We start from the raw sequence: 19,305 nt of genomic DNA, 5'->3' as shown, positions 1-19,305 counted from the left end.
CAGCAGTTATGCCCACAACAACACTGGCTGGTGGAAGCTTATTCATACTTGTTTTAGAATTTCATATCAAATAATTAAAAAACCTATATTAACTCCACTACTTTCTGGGGCAATCCAGCAGAAATCACCCATTAACCAGTGGCCCTTTTATATTTGGCAGTGATTGTGGCTAAAAGTAAACAATGACAGTAAGCTTGGTTCTCATACGTGACTTTGCCACTATTTCCCAGAGCCGTTGTGTGTATTGGCAATGCAGGGAGTGTATTACTCCAGGTGATGAAGATGATTCACTGTATGGCGTCGGCACTTTTTGTTTCACTGGAAATCTTGAAACCTTTATTCAAACATGGTGACACAGCAAGTTACGGGTATTAGCACATAAGTGCAGAAAAAAAGCATCTTGTTACGCGTTTCTGACCAATAAGGTCCTTAGTCATAGACACACGACTACATAAGTGCACATAAGTGCAGAAAAAAAGCATCTTCTTACGCGTTTCTGACCAATAAGGTCATAGACTAAGGACCTTATTGGTCAGAAACGAGTAAGAAGATACTTTTTTCTGCACTTATGTGCTAATACCCGTAACTTGCTGTGTCACCATGTTTGAATAAAGGTTTCAAGATTTCCAGTGAAACAAAAAGTGCCGACCTCATCTGTTCTGAAATTTATGTTTTCTTGGGAGAAGAGAAGTACTCTCAGAGGACCGTGCACCTGGAGTTTTGAGCATGTTCGTTTGGTGTGTATTCACACACAACAGGGACCCAGTAATATTTATCCCTGTGTGTATGGCTGTAATATTTACCCCTGTATATATGGCAGTAATATTTATCCCTGTATGAATGGCGGTAACATGTATCCCTTGTGAGACACTGAAGGGGTTAACTGTGGATGGGCGGTATGTTTCCCCTAGGTTTTGCTTCTATGCAAGGCCCTAGTGCTGAGGTGGGTTTGTCCAGCACCTTGGACACAGGTGATGGGTGCAGACTAATGAGCATGCATAAAATCACTCAGCAGAGTTGAGTGTGTTGTCTCTCTGTGGAAGGAGGCTGAGAGGACACAGCCCTGACCTCTGTGCCTGGAGCAGCCACGTGAACTTTGTATAGTGTGAGTTAGTGGACTAATTGTATAGTTAGCACCCTGACGGGTAGGTTTTTGTTTGTTTATTCAAATACCTGAATGTAAAGGCTGGTTTATTTTTGCTGCAATAAACGCAGGCGAGACCTGTTTTGGACTGTACCTTGGTGTCCCTGTCTTGAACTGCATCACAGCACCCCGCTACCACGGTCTCTACCGGGCCAAATCTTCCACATATGGTGCTTCGGATTGCGGGCAGTTCAAAAAGACATACACCTGAAAGGCTCGCTATACCCTGCAACATTGCATGGCCTGGGTGAAAGCAGCAGGCAAAGTGCAGGATAAAGCCAAGATGGAGGACTTTATTAAAGCCATGCTCCAGCAACAGGAGGAGAGATCCCGCCAGCAGCAGGAGGAGGCCAGAGCTAATCGGCAGCAGCAGCAGGAAGAGTACCTGGCTAATCGTCAGCTGCAGCAAGCCATGCTCCAGCAGCAGGAGGAGAGGTCCCGCCAGCAGCAAGCCATGCTCCAGCAACAGCAGGCAGAGTCCCGAGCCATGCTACAGCAACAGCAGGAAGAGTCCCGAGCCATGTTCCAGCTGATGATGGAGAAGTTTTCTGGCATTATGGCAGCACCGCAAGCGACGACTACTGAGGGGTCCCATACTGGTCTGCAAGGGTACCCGGTTGTCCAGCGTTCCGCACGGGCTGCAGTACAAAAGGCTTTACAAAAAATGGCGACGACGGACGACGTGGAGGCGTATCTCACAGTGTTCGAGCGAGTAGCTGAGCGAGAGGAGTTACCGGCTGAGCAGTGGGCAGATGTCCTGGCACCGTTCCTGACCGGCGAGTCGCAGAAGGCTTACTAAGACCTGAGTGAAACGGAGGCCCGTAAGTACCCCCAGCTAAAGGCGGAGATTCTGGCTCGTCTTGGGGTCACCGTTCAAGTTCGCTCCAGCCGGGTCCACCAGTGGGCTTACTCAGAAAAATTACCCCCACGCTCCCAAATGCATGACCTGATCCATCTTGTCCGGAAGTGGCTACAACCAGAGGACTGCACCCCCGCACAGATGGTAGAGAGAGTGGTCCTCGACAAATTCACCCGTTCTCTGCCCTCTCGGCTCCAGCGGTGGGTTGGACAGGCCGGTCCCACAAAAGCTGAGGAGCTTGTGTCCCTAGTAGAGAGGTATCGGGCTACGGAGGACCTTCTACTTACCTCTCCGACACGAAGCAGTGCCAGTGACAGGGGCACCAAACCAGCTGGTAAGACTGCTACTGCGGAAAAGGGGAGACATGTCAGGTTGGGAGTGGGTTCATTGGGGGGCGTGGATACCCAGAAACCCAGTGAGGCTCGTGACAGAGGTCATGGCCGTATCCAGTGCTGGCGGTGCCATGAAATGGGCCATATTGCTGCCAACTGTCCACTGTCAGTGGAGCCAATGGACTGCAACCAGACCCGGCGAGTGTCACTGTTTGCCCGGCCAGTTCTGGCGGCTGAGTCCGTCACGGATGCAGAACCCCAAGTATGCATGGTCACAATCGGTGGTCACACAGTGGAAGCCTTGCTAGACTCAGGGAGTCTGGTCACCCTGGTGCGGGGAACTTTGGTTGATCCTGGACTATACAGTGGGCGGAGAGTGGGAGTGTTGTGTATACATGGGGACACTCGCGAATATCCCACTGCTGTCATCAACCTACATACCCCTTGTGGTACTGTTACCCATGAAGTGGGGGTGGTGGGGACCCTTTTTCATGAGGCTATTATCGGCAGAGACTTACCGGTGTTTTGGGACCTCTGGAGACAAATACCCACCTCAGGTGCTGTTGCAGGTATTGGACATCAGGTATGTCCGGCCTTGGCCCCTGAACCCTTTGAGGCCGATGTACACACACCAGCAGTAGGGGTGACCCCATGTGATGAATTCTCTCCCCTAGAGGTCCTAGCTGGTGAGGTCGAGGGCCACGAGGAGGTGGCCGACGTGCTGGACCTTGAGATTTCCCGTGAAAATTTTGGGGCTGCACAGCTACAGGACCCTACCTTGGTTAAAGCACGGGAGAATGTTAAGGTGATAAATGGGGTACTCCAAATACCAGGGGCTGATAAAATATACCCCCGAATGGTGATTATTGGGGAACTGTTGTACAGGGTCGACCAGATACGGGGTGAGGAGGTTGAGCAACTTGTAGTACCCCAATCTCACCGTAGGCTGGTGCTAGAGTTGGCACACAAACATGTGCTGGGAGGGCACTTAGGTGCTGAGAAGACCCGAGAGAGGATCCTGCAGAGATTTTTCTGGCCCGGGGTGTGGGAGGAGGTAAACCGGTATTGTAGCTCCTGCCCTGAGTGTCAACTTACTGCCCCGGTGTCCCACTTCAGGAGTCCTTTGGTCCCGCTACCAATCATAGAAGTGCCCTTTGAACGGATTGCAATGGATCTGGTAGGCCCCATAGTCAAATCCTCCAGGGGGCACCAATACATCCTAGTTATCCTGGACTACGCTACGCGGTATCCCGAGGCGATTCCATTAAGGAACACCTCCTCCAAAAATATTGCTAGGGAGCTGTTCCAGGTGTTCTCACGCACAGGCCTCCCCAAGGAAATCTTGACTGACCAGGGTACCCCATTCATGTCTAGGGTAATGAAGGAGATGTGTAAGCTACTACAGGTAAAACAGCTCCGCACCTCTGTGTATCATCCTCAGACAGATGGCCTGGTCGAGAGGTTTAATAAGACCTTGAAGGGGATGCTTAAGAGGGTGGTCAGCAAAGATGGGAAGGACTGGGATTGTTTGTTGCCCTATTTGATGTTTGCCATACGGGAAGTTCCACAGTCCTCCACGGGTTTCTCACCCTTTGAGCTGTTATATGGCCGTTCCCCACGTGGGCTTTTGGATATAGCCAAGGAGACCTGGGAACAGGAGAGGACCCCCCACCGTAGTGTGATAGAACACGTCTCCCTTATGCAGGACCGCATAGCGGCGGTAATGCCCCTTGTAAAGGAGCACATGACAAGGGCACAAGAGGCCCAGTCTAGGGTCTACAATAGGTCAGCCAGACTCAGGACCTTTAACCCAGGCGACAGAGTGCTAGTTCTGGTGCCCACCGTGGAGAGCAAGTTCTTGGCAAAATGGCAAGGACCATATGAGGTCATGGAGAGAGTGGGGAAGGTAACCTACAGGGTATCTCAGCCGGGGAGGAGGAAACCCGAACAGATATACCACGTGAACCTCCTAAAGCCATGGAGGGAAAGAGAGTCCCTGATGGCCATGGGAGTAGAGAAGGCATCTGTCCCCAAGAAGGGGACACCGGAGGTAGGTGTACCCGATGCCAAGGTGCCTGAAGTACGGATCTCGGAGTCCCTCTCCAGGGCCCAGATTCAGGAAGCGAAGGAGTTTGTGCTCCGAAATATGGATGTGTTCTCTAAGTTACCGGGACGTACTTCAGTCATCAAGCATGACATCATAACCGAACCCCACATCCGGGTACACCAAAAACCCTACCGGGTCCCTGAAGCGCGCCGGCTTGCCATATCCGAAGAAGTCAGGCAGATGTTAGACCTGGGGGTTATCGAGGAATCTAAAAGTGACTGGTCAAGTCCTATTGTATTGATTCCCAAACCTGATGGTTCCCTACGGTTCTGCAATGATTTTAGGAAGTTGAACGAGGTGTCCAAATTTGATTCCTATCCCATGCCCAGGGTTGACGAGTTGATAGAACGACTTGGACAGGCTAGGTTCTTCTCCACCCTTGACCTGACGAAAGGGTATTGGCAGGTACCCCTGACTGACAGGGCTAAAGAGAAGACCGCTTTTGTTACCCCTGATGGGCTTTTTCAGTACGTGGTACTCCCCTTTGGGCTACATGGGGCTCCCGCCACATTCCAGAGGTTAATGGATCTCGTGCTAAAACCTCACCGGAGTTATGCCTCGGCCTACTTGGATGACATCATAGTCTATAGTAACGACTGGGAGAGTCATCTAGCCAAAGTACAAGCAGTGGTAGACTCCCTGAGGGCGGCAGGGCTGACAGCAAACCCCCAAAAATGTGCACTGGGTCTGGAAGAGGCCCGTTACCTGGGGTACCGTATTGGGCGAGGGGTCATCAAACCCCAAGTAAATAAAGTAGAGGCGATCCAGCAGTGGCCACGACCTTTGAGCAAGAAGCAAGTGAGGGCTTTTTTGGGCATAGTGGGCTATTATCGCCGATTTATCCCCGATTTTGCGACAATAGCGGCACCCCTGACTGACCTGACCAAAGGTAGCAGGGCGGTGATGGTAAAGTGGAGTGAAGAGGCTGAGGGGGCGTTTCAGCGACTTAAGACGGTTTTGTGTGAGGGACCGATACTGATCACCCCTAACTTCACCAAGACCTTTATTGTGCAGACTGACGCTTCTGACGTGGGCTTAGGGGCTGTCTTGTCCCAAGTAGTGGAGGGTGAGGAACATCCTGTGACATTCCTGAGCCGCAAGCTCACACCTCCTGAAAAGAACTATAGTATAGTTGAGAGGGAGTGTTTGGCGATAAAATGGGCTCTGGAATCCCTGAGGTATTATTTGGTAGGGCGGCAGTTTACACTAGTGACTGATCACTCTCCCCTCACCTGGATGAGTCAGGCCAAAGAGAGGAACGCCAGGGTCACAAGGTGGTTCCTAATGCTCCAGAATTTTAAATTCACGGTGGAACATCGAGCAGGGAAGCTGCATGGGAATGCCGATGCCCTATCCCGTACCCACTGTCTGATGGCCAAAAGTGTTCGTCCCCACAGGGTCAAACAGAGGGGGAGGGTATGTGAGACACTGAAGGGGTTAACTGTGGATGGGCGGTATGTTTCCCCTAGGTGTTGCTTCTATGCAAGGCCCTAGTGCTAAGGTGGGTTTGTCCAGCACCTTGGACACAGGTGATGGGTGCAGACTAATGAGCATGCATAAAATCACTCAGCAGAGTTGAGTGTGTTGTCTCTCTGTGGAAGGAGGCTGAGAGGACACAGCCCTGACCTCTGTGCCTGGAGCAGCCACGTGAACTTTGTATAGTGTGAGTTAGTGGACTAATTGTATAGTTAGCACCCTGACGGGTAGGTTTTTGTTTGTTTATTCAAATACCTGAATGTAAAGGCTGGTTTATTTTTGCTGCAATAAACGCAGGCGAGACCTGTTTTGGACTGTACCTTGGTGTCCCTGTCTTGAACTGCATCACAGCACCCCGCTACCACGGTCTCTACCGGGCCAAATCTTCCACACCCTGTATATATGACAGTAATATTTATCCCTGTATGTATGGCTGTAATATTCATCCCTGTATATATGGCAGTAATATTTATCCCTTTATGTATAGCTGTACTTTTAATCCCTATATGTATGGCTGTAATATTTATCCCTGTATATATGGTGTTTATATGTATCCCTGTATGTATGGTAGTAATATTTATCACTGTATTCCGGTATTATTTATTCTTGTATAGCAGTAAAATGAATCAATGTTTGCTCTAGGTTAGTGATATTATTTGTCTTTGTATAGGAGTCTTTATTATCAGTATCATGGTATCTATGTTGTTGTAATGGTGGTGGTCATCATGTAGCGTTATTATTTGGCCCTTGTATAGTGGTATTGCTGGTAATATTGGCCTAAATTCCTGTGTTGGCACTTTGTGATAGATATGTTGACTTGTCTCTAAAAGGTTTGCCGCCACTGCCATATATGATAAACAACAACTCATTGGGTGTCATTTATCTTATTTTTCTTTCTGTTGTTTTGTCTTTTTTGAGATATTTTTTGGTGCATTGCAACTTTTCTGCCTTTTTTGGGGACATTTTGAAATGTCCGCCGGATATTTGTTTTTCATCAGTAAAACACATTTATCTTCTATTCTAAACGTGCTAACATGTATCATTTCACATTTTCTAAATTTTTGGGCTCAAAAAACTCCACACCAAACTTAGAAATTGGATAGAAATGTCTTGAGACATCTGTGCAACATTTTCAACAAATGTCTCACAAAGAAATCTGAAAAACAAAACTTTTAACATTTAACACAAGAAAAAAGTGAGATTGATAAATTACTAAAGAAGAAGCAAATGGAAAAAAGACAGGCAAACACTAGCCAAAACATACAGAGATAAGATTAATTACCCCCATAGTCTCATACATATATTAAATAATTATTATTGTTCCTTAAAGGGAACATCTCACTAGCTTTTACCCTACTTAATTTACAACCCCTCGAGTAGGATATGGTATATCTTTTCTAGAATGGAATCTCTTATGTGAAATCTTATAGCAACAATATAGCTAGTTATATACAGTACAATTTATTCTTTATTCTAAATAAAAATGTGGTTATATTACATATTCAGAATAATATAAACAACTAGTCAAAACTAGTGCAGTCTGTACTATGTGCAGTTTGCCTGTGGAGTGTGCAGAGTGCTCCAGATTAATCAAAACTGGCGTATGGTCTTCATTAATCTGGTGCACACTACACTGATCTGGAAGAGTGCACCATTTTCAACCATTTTTGGTTGCACTTTGTTCATGCTGACTCTGACTTAGCAGTACCACGGCCCTTTAGGTGCACTTTTTATCTGTCTTGTTAGACACAGTGCAGCAGAGACAAAAAACTGGTGCAAACACTTTATAAATACCTGTGCAAGCAGTTTGCACATTCTGTTCAGTACAAAGTCAGACAGAAAACTGTCGTGAACACCTTAATAAATGTGGGCTAATGTATTAAAAATTTTAATTTTGAATACCTGGTTCTTTCGATAATCATCCTGAGAATGACGGAGTACTCGATAGCAAAGTCGGAACATATACTGATATGGGGCATTTTTTTGGTCAGAGAGTTCTTCAAGTCTCAATAAAGGACCCTCACCACCTTTGTCTTTGAATGGTGCTTTAAGGATCCCAAATATCTGAAATGTATATATAATTTATAAGTATTACAAAAAGAAAAATATAAAAAGCACCTGAAACTTTGTAATAATAATATATATAATAATTCTTTATTTATATAGCGCACACAGATTACGCAGCGCTGCACAAGCATGTCAAATTGGTCCCTGTCCCCATGGGGCTCACAATCTAAACAACCTAACAGTATGTTTTGAAGTGTGGGAGGAAACCGGAGTACCCGGAGGAAACCCACGCAAACACGGAGAGAACATACAAACTCTTTGCAGATGTTGACCTGGGTGGGATTCGAACCCAGGACCCCAGTGCTGCAAGGCAGAAGTGCTACTCACTCAGCCACCGTGCCGCCCAATATAACTTGTGAGAGAGAAATTAGACCTTGTTCACTTATTAGACTTTTTTCTACATTACAAAAAAGTCTATGGCGAGATTAGGAGGAAACAGAGCCTGAGGGAAGGAGATGCAGGGACACAATCCAACAGAGGCTTTTGATTATCTCCTGGTTAGTAAAGCAGTAATGCTGCTTCTTACAGGGAACCTACCATTTGATTTGATGTATTATGAAGCAAACATACCTTGAGAATGCTGTAGCTACACTGATGAAGGATCATATCTTGGTTAATTCCTGAGCTGAGTGGTTTTGCTGAAAAAAACAAGCTGGGTCAGCATGGCTGCCAAGATAAACACATTACACACGGGAGCTTGGAATTACAAATGGCGGTTAGTCAAGCATGACTAATCAACCTGAGCTGGATCACTCATACACAGCAGCTAGGTGATGGTGCCGCAATTGATTATTCTGTCTGGTAGGGAGAATAGTGAATGCAGCATCCTCTCCTGCAGAGAAAAACTCACGAGCTATGGAAGCGCGGAACCAAACGCTGAAGGAGCCGCAGAAGGGACAGAGCTTCAGTATCATAATGTTATATCTGTTTTATCAGCAAAACCATTCAACACAGGGATTAATCAAGATATAATCCTGCATAAGTGTAGTTACAGCATTCTCAAGGTATGTTTGCTTCATAATGCATCAAATCAAATAGTAGGTTTCCTTGAATGAGTGAAAGATTGTGTTCATATCCCCTACTGAGGTAAACCTGACAATAAGAGGGAAAGCCTGCAATAAAATGAAGCAAGTTAAATAATTTCCAAGTATCATGTTATGGTTCATGTACACACAAAGATCACACGAAAAAAGTTAGCAATACTTTAACTATTGAAGAAAGGCCACATGAAATAATCACAAAAATGAAATAAGACAAGAAGCATGATGAACAAATTCAAAGACAACAAAGTCAATAACAACATTCTAGCACTGCAATGTAAGAAATTACAAATCAAACATAATATAATGTGCAAGTACATAATAATAATGTATCCAACCTGCTTAAGTATGTTCTGCTCCCTCATAAGCTTTTGACGCTCTCTGTTAGGTTTGGAAATTACTATGTCCAACACGTTTTGTCCATTATTTGGAACGTCCACCACAAAGAAAACCAAATCTTCTAAGAGCTTGATGGCAAATCTTAAAAGAAACCATTAAAACACTAAGGAAATATGTTCACAGCAATAAAGAAAATTATTTCTTTTAAATCATACCCAGATTTTCAGAATGTTTTATTTAATTTAATGGATCATTCAAACTGAATCTCTTCAATTTACACTCTGTTTGTACAACATACACTTCCCCCTTTTTTCACCAAATATGCACAATGGATAACATGGGTTAGGCAAACTACATTTGTGACTGTGAAACATTTGCCAATCAATCCAGAAGCCTTAGGTAAAAGCATTGTTGTCATCTTTGCCAACCAAAAAATCACTGAATGGCTGAGTTCTGGTTTAGGCCATTCAGTTGTCATCATTTTGTAAGGACTAGTAAGACTGGGTAAAGTTGTGCTAAACTGCTTAATAACTGCTTAATAACTTTGTCTATTTATTCAGGTATCAACATCGGATATGGCATAGTCAACACGCTTCTGATGCACTCCAGTGTCCTTAGTCATGGCTAACATTAGAATAAGACAGCAGTTTTAAAATATTAAAATAACAATCACCTGATTAGGATCAGATATGTGTAAATTTAATCTTAATACTGATCAGTGTGACCAGAAAATCATTCAAGAATAAAAGGTATGGAGAATTTTCATGAAATAATGGAGACAAATTACTATATGATTCACAAACATGCAACAGCAATGATAGTAACTTCTCTCACAGATTAAAGAATGGGATGACGTAATTAAGATGTCAGTTAAAGGGAACCCGTCACCACTATTTTCACAAATACAGGTAGTGACAGGTTCCTATAGAGCTCTAGTAACTATCTGACACCCTGCTTGTAGCTAAAAAATATTCCCCTGAGATTCCCATATATTGAACAGCGTGTCCAGGTGGGCGTGGCCTCCTCAGGCTGAATCCAGCAGCTCCTCCCCATCCTATCTCTGTATGCTGCTATAATGTCATATGACCAGGGTGACATCATCACAGGTCCTATACCTTTTGTTGTATTAGGAACTGTACACTAAGCATATATGTCATGAAATCACAGTATATTTTATCACATGAAATCACAGCAGCCTGCATGCAGAGGAGTAGAAGTCCATGGAGGCTGCTGTGATTGTTTTATCTGGTCAGATATGTACATGGGGTATAGTTTTCATATTAAGTAGCTCAAGAACCTTTGATGATGTCACCCTGGTCACATGACATTAGGCCACGCCCTCGTGGACTCGCTCCAAAGCTGCATAGATACCAGGCAAGATTATAACTCTGATTTTATGGGGATCTGAGGGGAACTACTTTTAGCTACAAGCAGGGTGTCAGATAGTTACTAGAGCTCTATAGGAACCTGCCACTACCTGTATTTGTGAAAATAGTGGTGACGGGTTCCCTTTAAGTGGATATCAATGGTGATAGTGGATAAGCAAGTTTATAAGACACAGATTTTGGGAATGTTGTCAGATGCTATGATTTTTGTAGACTGGATCAAGATCGTACTTATGTGTTCCAGATGGAAAAGAGTACAACTAAGTGGGTGGAAAGGTGCTCCAATGCAAAAGTAACATAAGTAAAAATAGGTCAAATATGGAAAGAACAAGGCTGGGCAAAAATCAGAAATCCCAGTGACTGTCCCTACTGAACCCTACGCTTCAATGCCTCAATGCACTATAATGCCTCATCTTGGGGGTCACAGGACTAATTAGCTGCCACCCCAACTGGTACCTATCCCTAATACGTTGTACCTATTAGTAACCTACATGAAGTTGGTTCCAGTGTAGCAAGCAGAAAAAAGTCACTTTTTACAGGGTTCCCGACAAGCCATGTCTACGAAGGCTAGTCAGAGGAATCTTTGAAGTAACCCATGGGGTTAGTGAATAAAGCTACACTTAAGATTTGCACATAGCAATTGATAATATCACCCAAGACTGAGAAAGAAGTGGCAAATACTTGTGTCCCATGTGAAAGGATGCTTAAAAATGGTGCTGCAACCTGGAGTTGAGGCATTTTAGGACATTACAGTTTCCCCATTGAGGGGTAGGATTAAATAGGGACAGTCACCGATGTCCCACAGTGCTTTCTGTCCAGCTTTCTTTCCATACTTTACCTATTTCTACTTATGAATATCCAAAATAGTAGAAATAAGTGGTGAGGTCACAACTTATACAAAAACAAAAGCTGTTCTGTCAATTATAAAACTACCAAAAACTTGAACATAAAAAGGCAATGTACTCTTTTAAAATGATCACAATGGAGATTTATCAATACATACAAAATTAGCAAAAGTAGCAACAGAAATAAATAGTGTTTGTCAAGTTCATGAGGCAAGAACTGCCTATGAGTTCATAGGACATCCCATACAATTCAATGTTATATCATCATACCAACAGCAAAGCATATATTGGGGCAAAGTGGGATCACCACTCAAACCTCAAATACACTACAGACGTATATCATAAAAGCGTGGATGAAACTATGAGAGGGATATAACAATACCATACCGAGAGCTGGAGCGCACACTGAGCAACCCCGAGATGTGTTTCGCTATGGCGCTTCCTCTAGGGGAGTGTCACACATTACAGGTCACACATTACTTGATGACTCATAATATTTTTCTCTTTATTGGACAGTTTAACCGACAAATCAAAGTGTTCGAGATAGGGCAAAATTCTCCCTCTCTCTGGCCAGTTTGACAATGTTATGGTGGGAGGCGAAGGTGGCATATGGTGCAAAAAAATCCATTCAGGGATTTAATTGTAGCATATGGCAGAAACATCAACGATCTGCTGATTATTTGGCCGGGAGATGTGTCTGCTATATCGTGTTTTGTTAATTAACTGAATAACAACAATTCCAACTTAGGTTATTTTTACCTTATGAAAGGTTCCAATAGCCCTTGGCATGTTGATTTCAAATATGCCTTTGTGGTGCATCTGAATAATTCCATTGCTTTTTAATTGTGTATTTAACATGACCTGGCTCCTTGCAAGCAGTGGGTGCCGTAACCTGGGGGCAGGCAGATTGGTGTGGGCACAATTCAAATGGCACAAGTAGTCTTCTCCTCAGTTTCTCCTAATCCTAACTCATTGCCCTCTCCCTTCCTCAGCCTCTCCCCTGCTTCCTCCCCCTGCTTACGTTAGCATACAAAAAAATTCTCATTTGAACTGGTAAAGTTAAAGAAACAATTAAAAATCTGTGGGATTATTCAGATGCATGACAAAGCATTTTTTAAATCAACATGTCAGAGGCTTTGAACATGTCATCATGTAAAAATTACCCTCCTGAGGACAGGTTCCCTTTAAGGTTTACATTCCATCATCATAAAAATGAGATCACATTTCCGGATTAATTATGCAGGGCCCCAACAGCCCTCTTGACCTTTGTAAGGTGAGTCCTAATTAACCCTTTGAGGGAGGATGAGATAGCTGCCGGCAGCGAGCTGACAGAGTAAATGCAAGACACAGTCGGTCTTCCGATGCACTCAAATCACACTGTTTATTTCAAACAGATACAGCTATATTTTAGCACATAGAAATCAGCATTTGGGGTGTTGATAAGGCACTTAGATTCTATTGGCCAGTATGTTTTTTTACCAGCACATTCTGGGAAAAATGACTAGGCCTTGTTTACAGCCATGCTTATCTACACAATGGCTCCTAGAAGCTTCTTCATAACCAAAATAAATAACAAGAATACAGAGGCCCGAAGGACGGTAAGAAATGCCAAGGATATTGTGAAAAGGCAAACAACAGTTTAAATGAGAAAAATAGCTGAATTAAAACATTTAACTCTATAACTTCTAAAAGGGAAGCATGGCGGACAGTAGTCAAGATGGCGTCCGAAACCAGTGCGACCTCCTTAACAGTTACAGACATTCAGGGTGTAAAAATTGTATTTACCAACACCTGAAACACACTATCAAGTCCCTGCAGTAGGAGAATTGGTGAGATTTAAGAGGAATTGTAGCCAAGGGATGGATTTTGATATGAAATCTTAGGAGGCATGTTATAGGTTTTCTCAGAGAGGTTATCTAAAATGGATGCTCAGAAGAGCAGTAAACACAAAAGCAGTAAATCTCAATATTCTTTAGTTGAACAAACCAGGAGAAGGGACAAGCAATCTTTGTCAGCACCCATCTCTCACTAGGGTTTAGTCCTCAATCTATTACTGTACATAATACAGTAATGGAATCAGTGGTAGGGGTACCAATCTGAACTTGCATCATGTGTCTTTAGCCAAAGATCAACTGCTGCATTTCCTTTCTGCATAATTAGTATCTTCGCACAATCTCTCTGTAATTTGCACAGTACTTCATTGCTTAAATATTACTGGATTCTACTAGTTATAGGAGTACAAAGACTCATTCAGATGTAAATATCTTAATTTAAAAAAATCCTTGCAACACAACAGATTTAATTTTAAGTAAATATTTAAAAATATGCTATTGGTAGCCCCAAAGGATTAAAGTACACCATGAATTACAGTAGCATCTAACTGCTTTGATTCTAGTTAATCCTTCTCCTGCATGCAACATATTGAGAATGTGCATGTCTCAGACAGCAAGAATGAAGTCATTGGGGTGTGGGCAATAAAGAATTTTTACCATTCATAGAAGGATCAACAGACTGACAATTTGAGAGCAGACATGGAAGGATCTTGTGCACTTAACAGGACTAGACTAGAAATATAACCCCAGGGTAAGAACATCCTAATTCAATCCAACACTCTGCACAATGCCTCAGTGCTAGGGATCTGGCTAATCTGAGCATCAGCAATGAACAGGCTGAGGGAAAACTATGCTGACTATATATGCACAATAAATGATTGTAAAATGATGACCTATACACAGAGAAATAGGTTGCAGGGGAAATAATGAAATGGCGTAATAGAAGTCTACTATCTGAGGTTGCTCAGGTTCAGGCTGTTATCTGTGTTTGTGTAATGAACGGATGCTTATTGTTACATCATAAATGTGCATGCTGAAGATAAGGATTTGGTTAACAATACACTGAATAGCTATAAGAATCTGCCTCTCATAAAAGGTGCTATTTAACTTACACATCCTATTAATAACTTAAACAAATAGGGAGTGGTAGGAATAGACCCACCAATACAGTTATTGTTTTGACAGTGTTCAGCCCATTAACTGTTTCCATGCCAGAAAGCTTAAAACTGTTGAATGAGCTACCAGTGTGTAGAACAAAGCACTCATAATAGAAATGCTGATATATTATGGCTTCAAAAGAAGGTTTCACAGAAGTGTATCACAATGGCATTTCTACACCAAGATTATGGCTAAGTGTTCCTGCCCAACTGCGAATGTACAGACCTAAACTACAAGCTTCATAAGTCCAGACCAGTGGATGGATGGAGATGTTCAGATATACTGTAAGGAATAATGTCGGTGCAAAAATGCGTACATAATACAATAATGTGAAACTGGCAATGTCACAATTTAAAAGTTTCCAAAAGTTTCCAAATGAACAGTCGCCAGCATGAACAAAAAAGACAAAAAATATATACTTTTTTCTTACCTTCCTAGCTTATGTGGTTAAACTTATTTCATTTATTTACTAACAGCTTGAACCAGGACCGCATCTGCCATGAGGTAAGATGAGAATCTGAAACCTGATGGGAGTGCAGCCTTGGGGAATGTAATGTGGGTGATTCGGGTGCCTATTGCCGCCCGAATCACCCACCATGAAATGAATCGAGCCTTCAGTGTGAGAAGGGGACGCCAGCAGCTGTGTGGGAACGATACTGGAGGTAAGTAAGTTATTTATAATTTTTATTTATTCAAATATACTGGGTCATGCACTTTGCATACTGGGGGGCTGACAATGTGTATACTGAGGGGCTGACACTGTGTATACTGGGGGTCTGGCACTGTGCATACTAGGGGGCTGCCACTATGTATACTGGGGGGTGGCTGTGCATACTGGGGCGTAGCTGTACATACTGGAGGGCTGACACTGTGTATACTGGGGGGCTGGCACTGTACATACGAGGGGGCTGGCAGTGTGCATACTGGGGGACTGGCACTTTGTATACTGGGGGGGTGGCTGTGCATACTGGGGCGTGGCTGTACATACTGGGGGGCAGGAACTGTGCATATTGGGGGGGCTGGCACTGTGCATACTGGGGGGGACTGTGTTCACTAGGGAGTTGTGGCTCTGTATAGTGTTTATGAGGATCTGTAAATAGGGGCTGAATTTAAATTAAACGGGGTGGCCTTATATGGCCTTATTAGCGGAACTGTAAATTAATTAAAAGGGGTGGGTGTATAAAAATTAACGGGGTGCTGTTGTTCAGGGATTGTGGTATATATAATTCTGGGTGCTGTGCATACTATAATTTATTTGTGGGACTATATAAAGGATGTTTTATGTAGGGAATAGTGGATAATATGTATTTAGGAACGCAATCCATTATTCTGTAAGTGACTGTGGTTTTTTCAGGAGCCCAGTGTGGAGCTGACATTTGACTGTGAATTCAGCAGAGATAAACCATGGCCAGAAGAAGAAGTCCTCTTCATGGTGGACCATGACTGATTACTATTGTGTAAGGTAGCATCCTTTGGTGCGGGGGAGGCCTGGCTTGAATTAAACTTCCCAAACTTCAGAACACTATAATAATAATGATCATACTATCAACCAAAAATTGTTTCTTAGGGTGCTTTTACATATAATAGAGGGGTGCTCTTCCTTTTATTTTTCCACTCAACTCCTGGTTTGGAAATCAAAAACTTCATCTGAAAAGCTGAACGTATGAATGCACCCTCGTAAGTTGTTAAAACTAATACCCACCTGCGGTCATTCTGGCTGATGAAACCTTCATTCAAGCGTTCTACAAAATTGGCCAGCATTGAACTGGCATCATTAGCAAAATCCAAATCACGAATCTCAGACACAGGTACAGATACAATGGCAAAAGCCTCTTTATCTTCTTTAGTGGGACAAGTACCAAGCTATTCAGATGAAAGACAAATAAAAAATAGTGTAAGTAAAATTTCGTGAACACCTGTTTCAGTGTTAAAAGGGTAGAAGAAGTCACTTATACCTTAACCCCTTTTCACCAACACTTGTTTTAAGCTTAACGACCAGACTATTTTTAGAATCTGACATGTGTCACGATAATTGGTTATCACTTCGGAACGCTTTAACATATCCAGGAGATTTTAAGGCTACATTCACACCATGTATGCCCGCTGTACCGTAGAAAGCCAGGTAGCGATGTATGGCCCTCTCCATAGTGATACGATATGGCCGCGACGCCGTATTACAGATGTGTGCTGCACTGTACCACTCCCATAGGGCGCCTTGAGCCCATACGATCGTGTGAATGTAGCCTAAGACTGTTTTCACGTGACACATTGTACTTCATGCTAGTTGTATAATTTAAGTGATAAGTTTTGTGTTTCATTTGCTAAAATTTTTTGAAAATTTGCTAAAAGTTCCGAATAATTCTTCATTATCAAAGTTTGAAATGTTCTGCTTACCAGGCAGATAAACTACCCAGAAAGCTTGATAACTAAAATTTCTGGAATGTCTGATTTATGATGACACGTTTTTGTATGTGTCCTCTCATTTTTTTAAGGATGTTATGAGGCTTAGAACATTAGGTACAATTATTCTTATTTTCATAAAATTCGCCACAGCTCACGTTTTGAGTGACAACTCAGCTTTTAAGTGAGTTTGAAAGGCCTAAATAAAAGTAAAACCCCATAAATTACCCCAATATAGAAACTACAACACCTTTACGGATTCAAAACAACTTCTATTGAGTTTATTAATCCTTAAAGTGTTTCATATGGGTTAAAAAAATGGAAGTGCGATTTAGAAAATTTTGAATTATTTTTGGAAAATATATTCATTTAGGCCAAAAATTACACTTTCACAATTAATTCAATGATGAAATGCTTTGCAACGTTTGATGCCCAATTTCACCCGAGTGTACTGATATGTGGTGGTAAACTGCTGTATGGGCACATGGCCGGGCATGGAATGGAAGCAGCGCCATTCAGAACAGATTTTTTTAAATTTTTTGGTAATGCAAACAAATGAGCATATGAGGGCTTATTGCGGGGGAGATACAGAAAAAGTGTGTGTCATGAGGCCTGAGTAGCAAAAATATAACAAATTTATAATCAATAGAAGCAAATGACCAGCAGAGAAAAAATTGGGCACATAAAAAGTATTTAAAATGTACCTAAGTACAAGTTACAAACAGATAGTTGGATAAACCAGGTGTGATGAATCATTAGGGATGGTTTAGTATCTACCTATTTATAGAGGAGGTGTTATGTTGGTAAACCACACCTGGTTTATCCAACGATCTGTCTGTAATATGTACTTAGGTACATTTTTAATTGTTTTTATGTGCCCATTTTTTTCTCTGTTGGTCATTTGATTCTATCGATTAAAAGGAACCTACCACCACAGATCTACCGATAAAGGTAGATTGGTGGTAGATGCATCTATAGGACGTGAGAATAGCCCTTTTAAGGGCCCGCGGCTGCACGCTCACTGCTCCGAAGTCGGACCTCCGCAGCCGCGGACGAGGGCGCGCAGCTACGAGGAGCTGCACGCTGAAGATTTCTGGTAGGAGGATCAAAGAGGCTACTGGGGCGTGGAGTAGCCACGCCGTGTAGCCTCAGTAGAAAATTTACATATTAGGGAATTAAAAGTTAGTTAAAGATTGCGGGGACGTGAGGATTAGCCCTTAAAGGGGCTATCCTCCCGTCCTATAGATGCACCTACCACCCAATCTACCTTTATAGGTAGATCCGTGGTGGTAGGTTCCCTTTAAATAAAGATATGTTATATTTTTGCTACTCAGGCCTCATGACACACACTCTTTCTTCGTGTAATATTGATTTATGTATCGTGTGTCATCATATGTAATATTGTGGTTGTGCATTTGTGAGATACACTGTATAGATAATTTGGGGGTCTATAGCTTATTCATTAAAGGTCAAGGGGGACAAAGCAAAATTATCAATTTTTATTTGGGATTTTTAGCATTTTTTTTCCCTTTTCGCCATAACATAAAAATACAAATATTTTATCTTTATTCTCTGGTTCACTATGTTTTCTGTAATACCTAATTTATATCATTTTTCTTATCTTTGCTTAATTTTACTAAGCAAAACCAATATTACTATCAACAACTTTTCAGGGGCATTACTTCTGTATTTTTATGTTGACAGGTCTGGTTGAGGGCTTATTTTTGGAGAAAAGAGTTGTTCTTTTCAGTCCTATCTTATTAGGGCACATCATTTTTCGGATCACTTTTTAGAACATTTTTTGTGAGGGTATTTGATTAAAAATTGTATCAGACAGGAAGTTTTTTGTGTTTTCTTTTACATTGTTCCCCGAGCAGGTTCAATATCGTTTTAGATTTATTGTACAGATTGAAACAGATGCGGTGATACCAAATATGTACTTTTTTTGTGTTTTATGTACTTTATTTGGATTTTATAAGTAATTGGGCTGATTAGAGGCCTTTTTTTATTTAATTATAAAATGATGTATACTTTACCCCTCAAGGACGCAGGGTTTTATCGCTCATTTCTCACTCTCCACCTTCAAAAATCCATAACTTTTTCATTTTTCTGTGTACAGAGCTGTGTAAGGGCTTATTTTGTGTCTAACAAATTTTACTTCTCAGTGGCATTATTTATTATTCCATGCCGTGTACAGGGAAGCTGAAAAAAATTCCAAATGTCTAAAAATTGGAAAAAAAAGTGTTTGAGTCACGTTCTTGTGGGCTCAGTTTTTACAACTTTCACTCTGCGCTTCAAGTAACACCTCTGCTTTATTCATT

General features: G+C 42.5%; 1 protein-coding gene across 2 annotated transcripts in view; it reads right to left on the bottom strand.

The window, feature by feature from the left end:
* ITPR3 (inositol 1,4,5-trisphosphate receptor type 3) overlaps nucleotides 1–19,305 on the bottom strand; it is a 253,384-nt gene that overhangs the window by 142,376 nt on the left and 91,703 nt on the right. For both annotated transcript variants that reach the window (XM_072137166.1, XM_072137167.1), the window contains exons 13-15: nucleotides 16,287–16,447; nucleotides 9,364–9,505; nucleotides 7,821–7,982 (exon numbers count right to left, since the gene is read on the bottom strand). In XM_072137166.1, the coding sequence (XP_071993267.1) occupies nucleotides 7,821–7,982; nucleotides 9,364–9,505; nucleotides 16,287–16,447 (465 nt within the window). The remainder of the gene's footprint in view (nucleotides 1–7,820; nucleotides 7,983–9,363; nucleotides 9,506–16,286; nucleotides 16,448–19,305) is intronic.

Source organism: Engystomops pustulosus, chromosome 2, assembly GCF_040894005.1.
Source record: "Engystomops pustulosus chromosome 2, aEngPut4.maternal, whole genome shotgun sequence".
NCBI classification, from domain to species: Eukaryota; Metazoa; Chordata; class Amphibia; order Anura; family Leptodactylidae; genus Engystomops; species Engystomops pustulosus.
The sequence above is the reverse complement of the archived record's forward strand: the minus strand, read 5'-3'. Positions and strand labels throughout refer to the sequence as shown.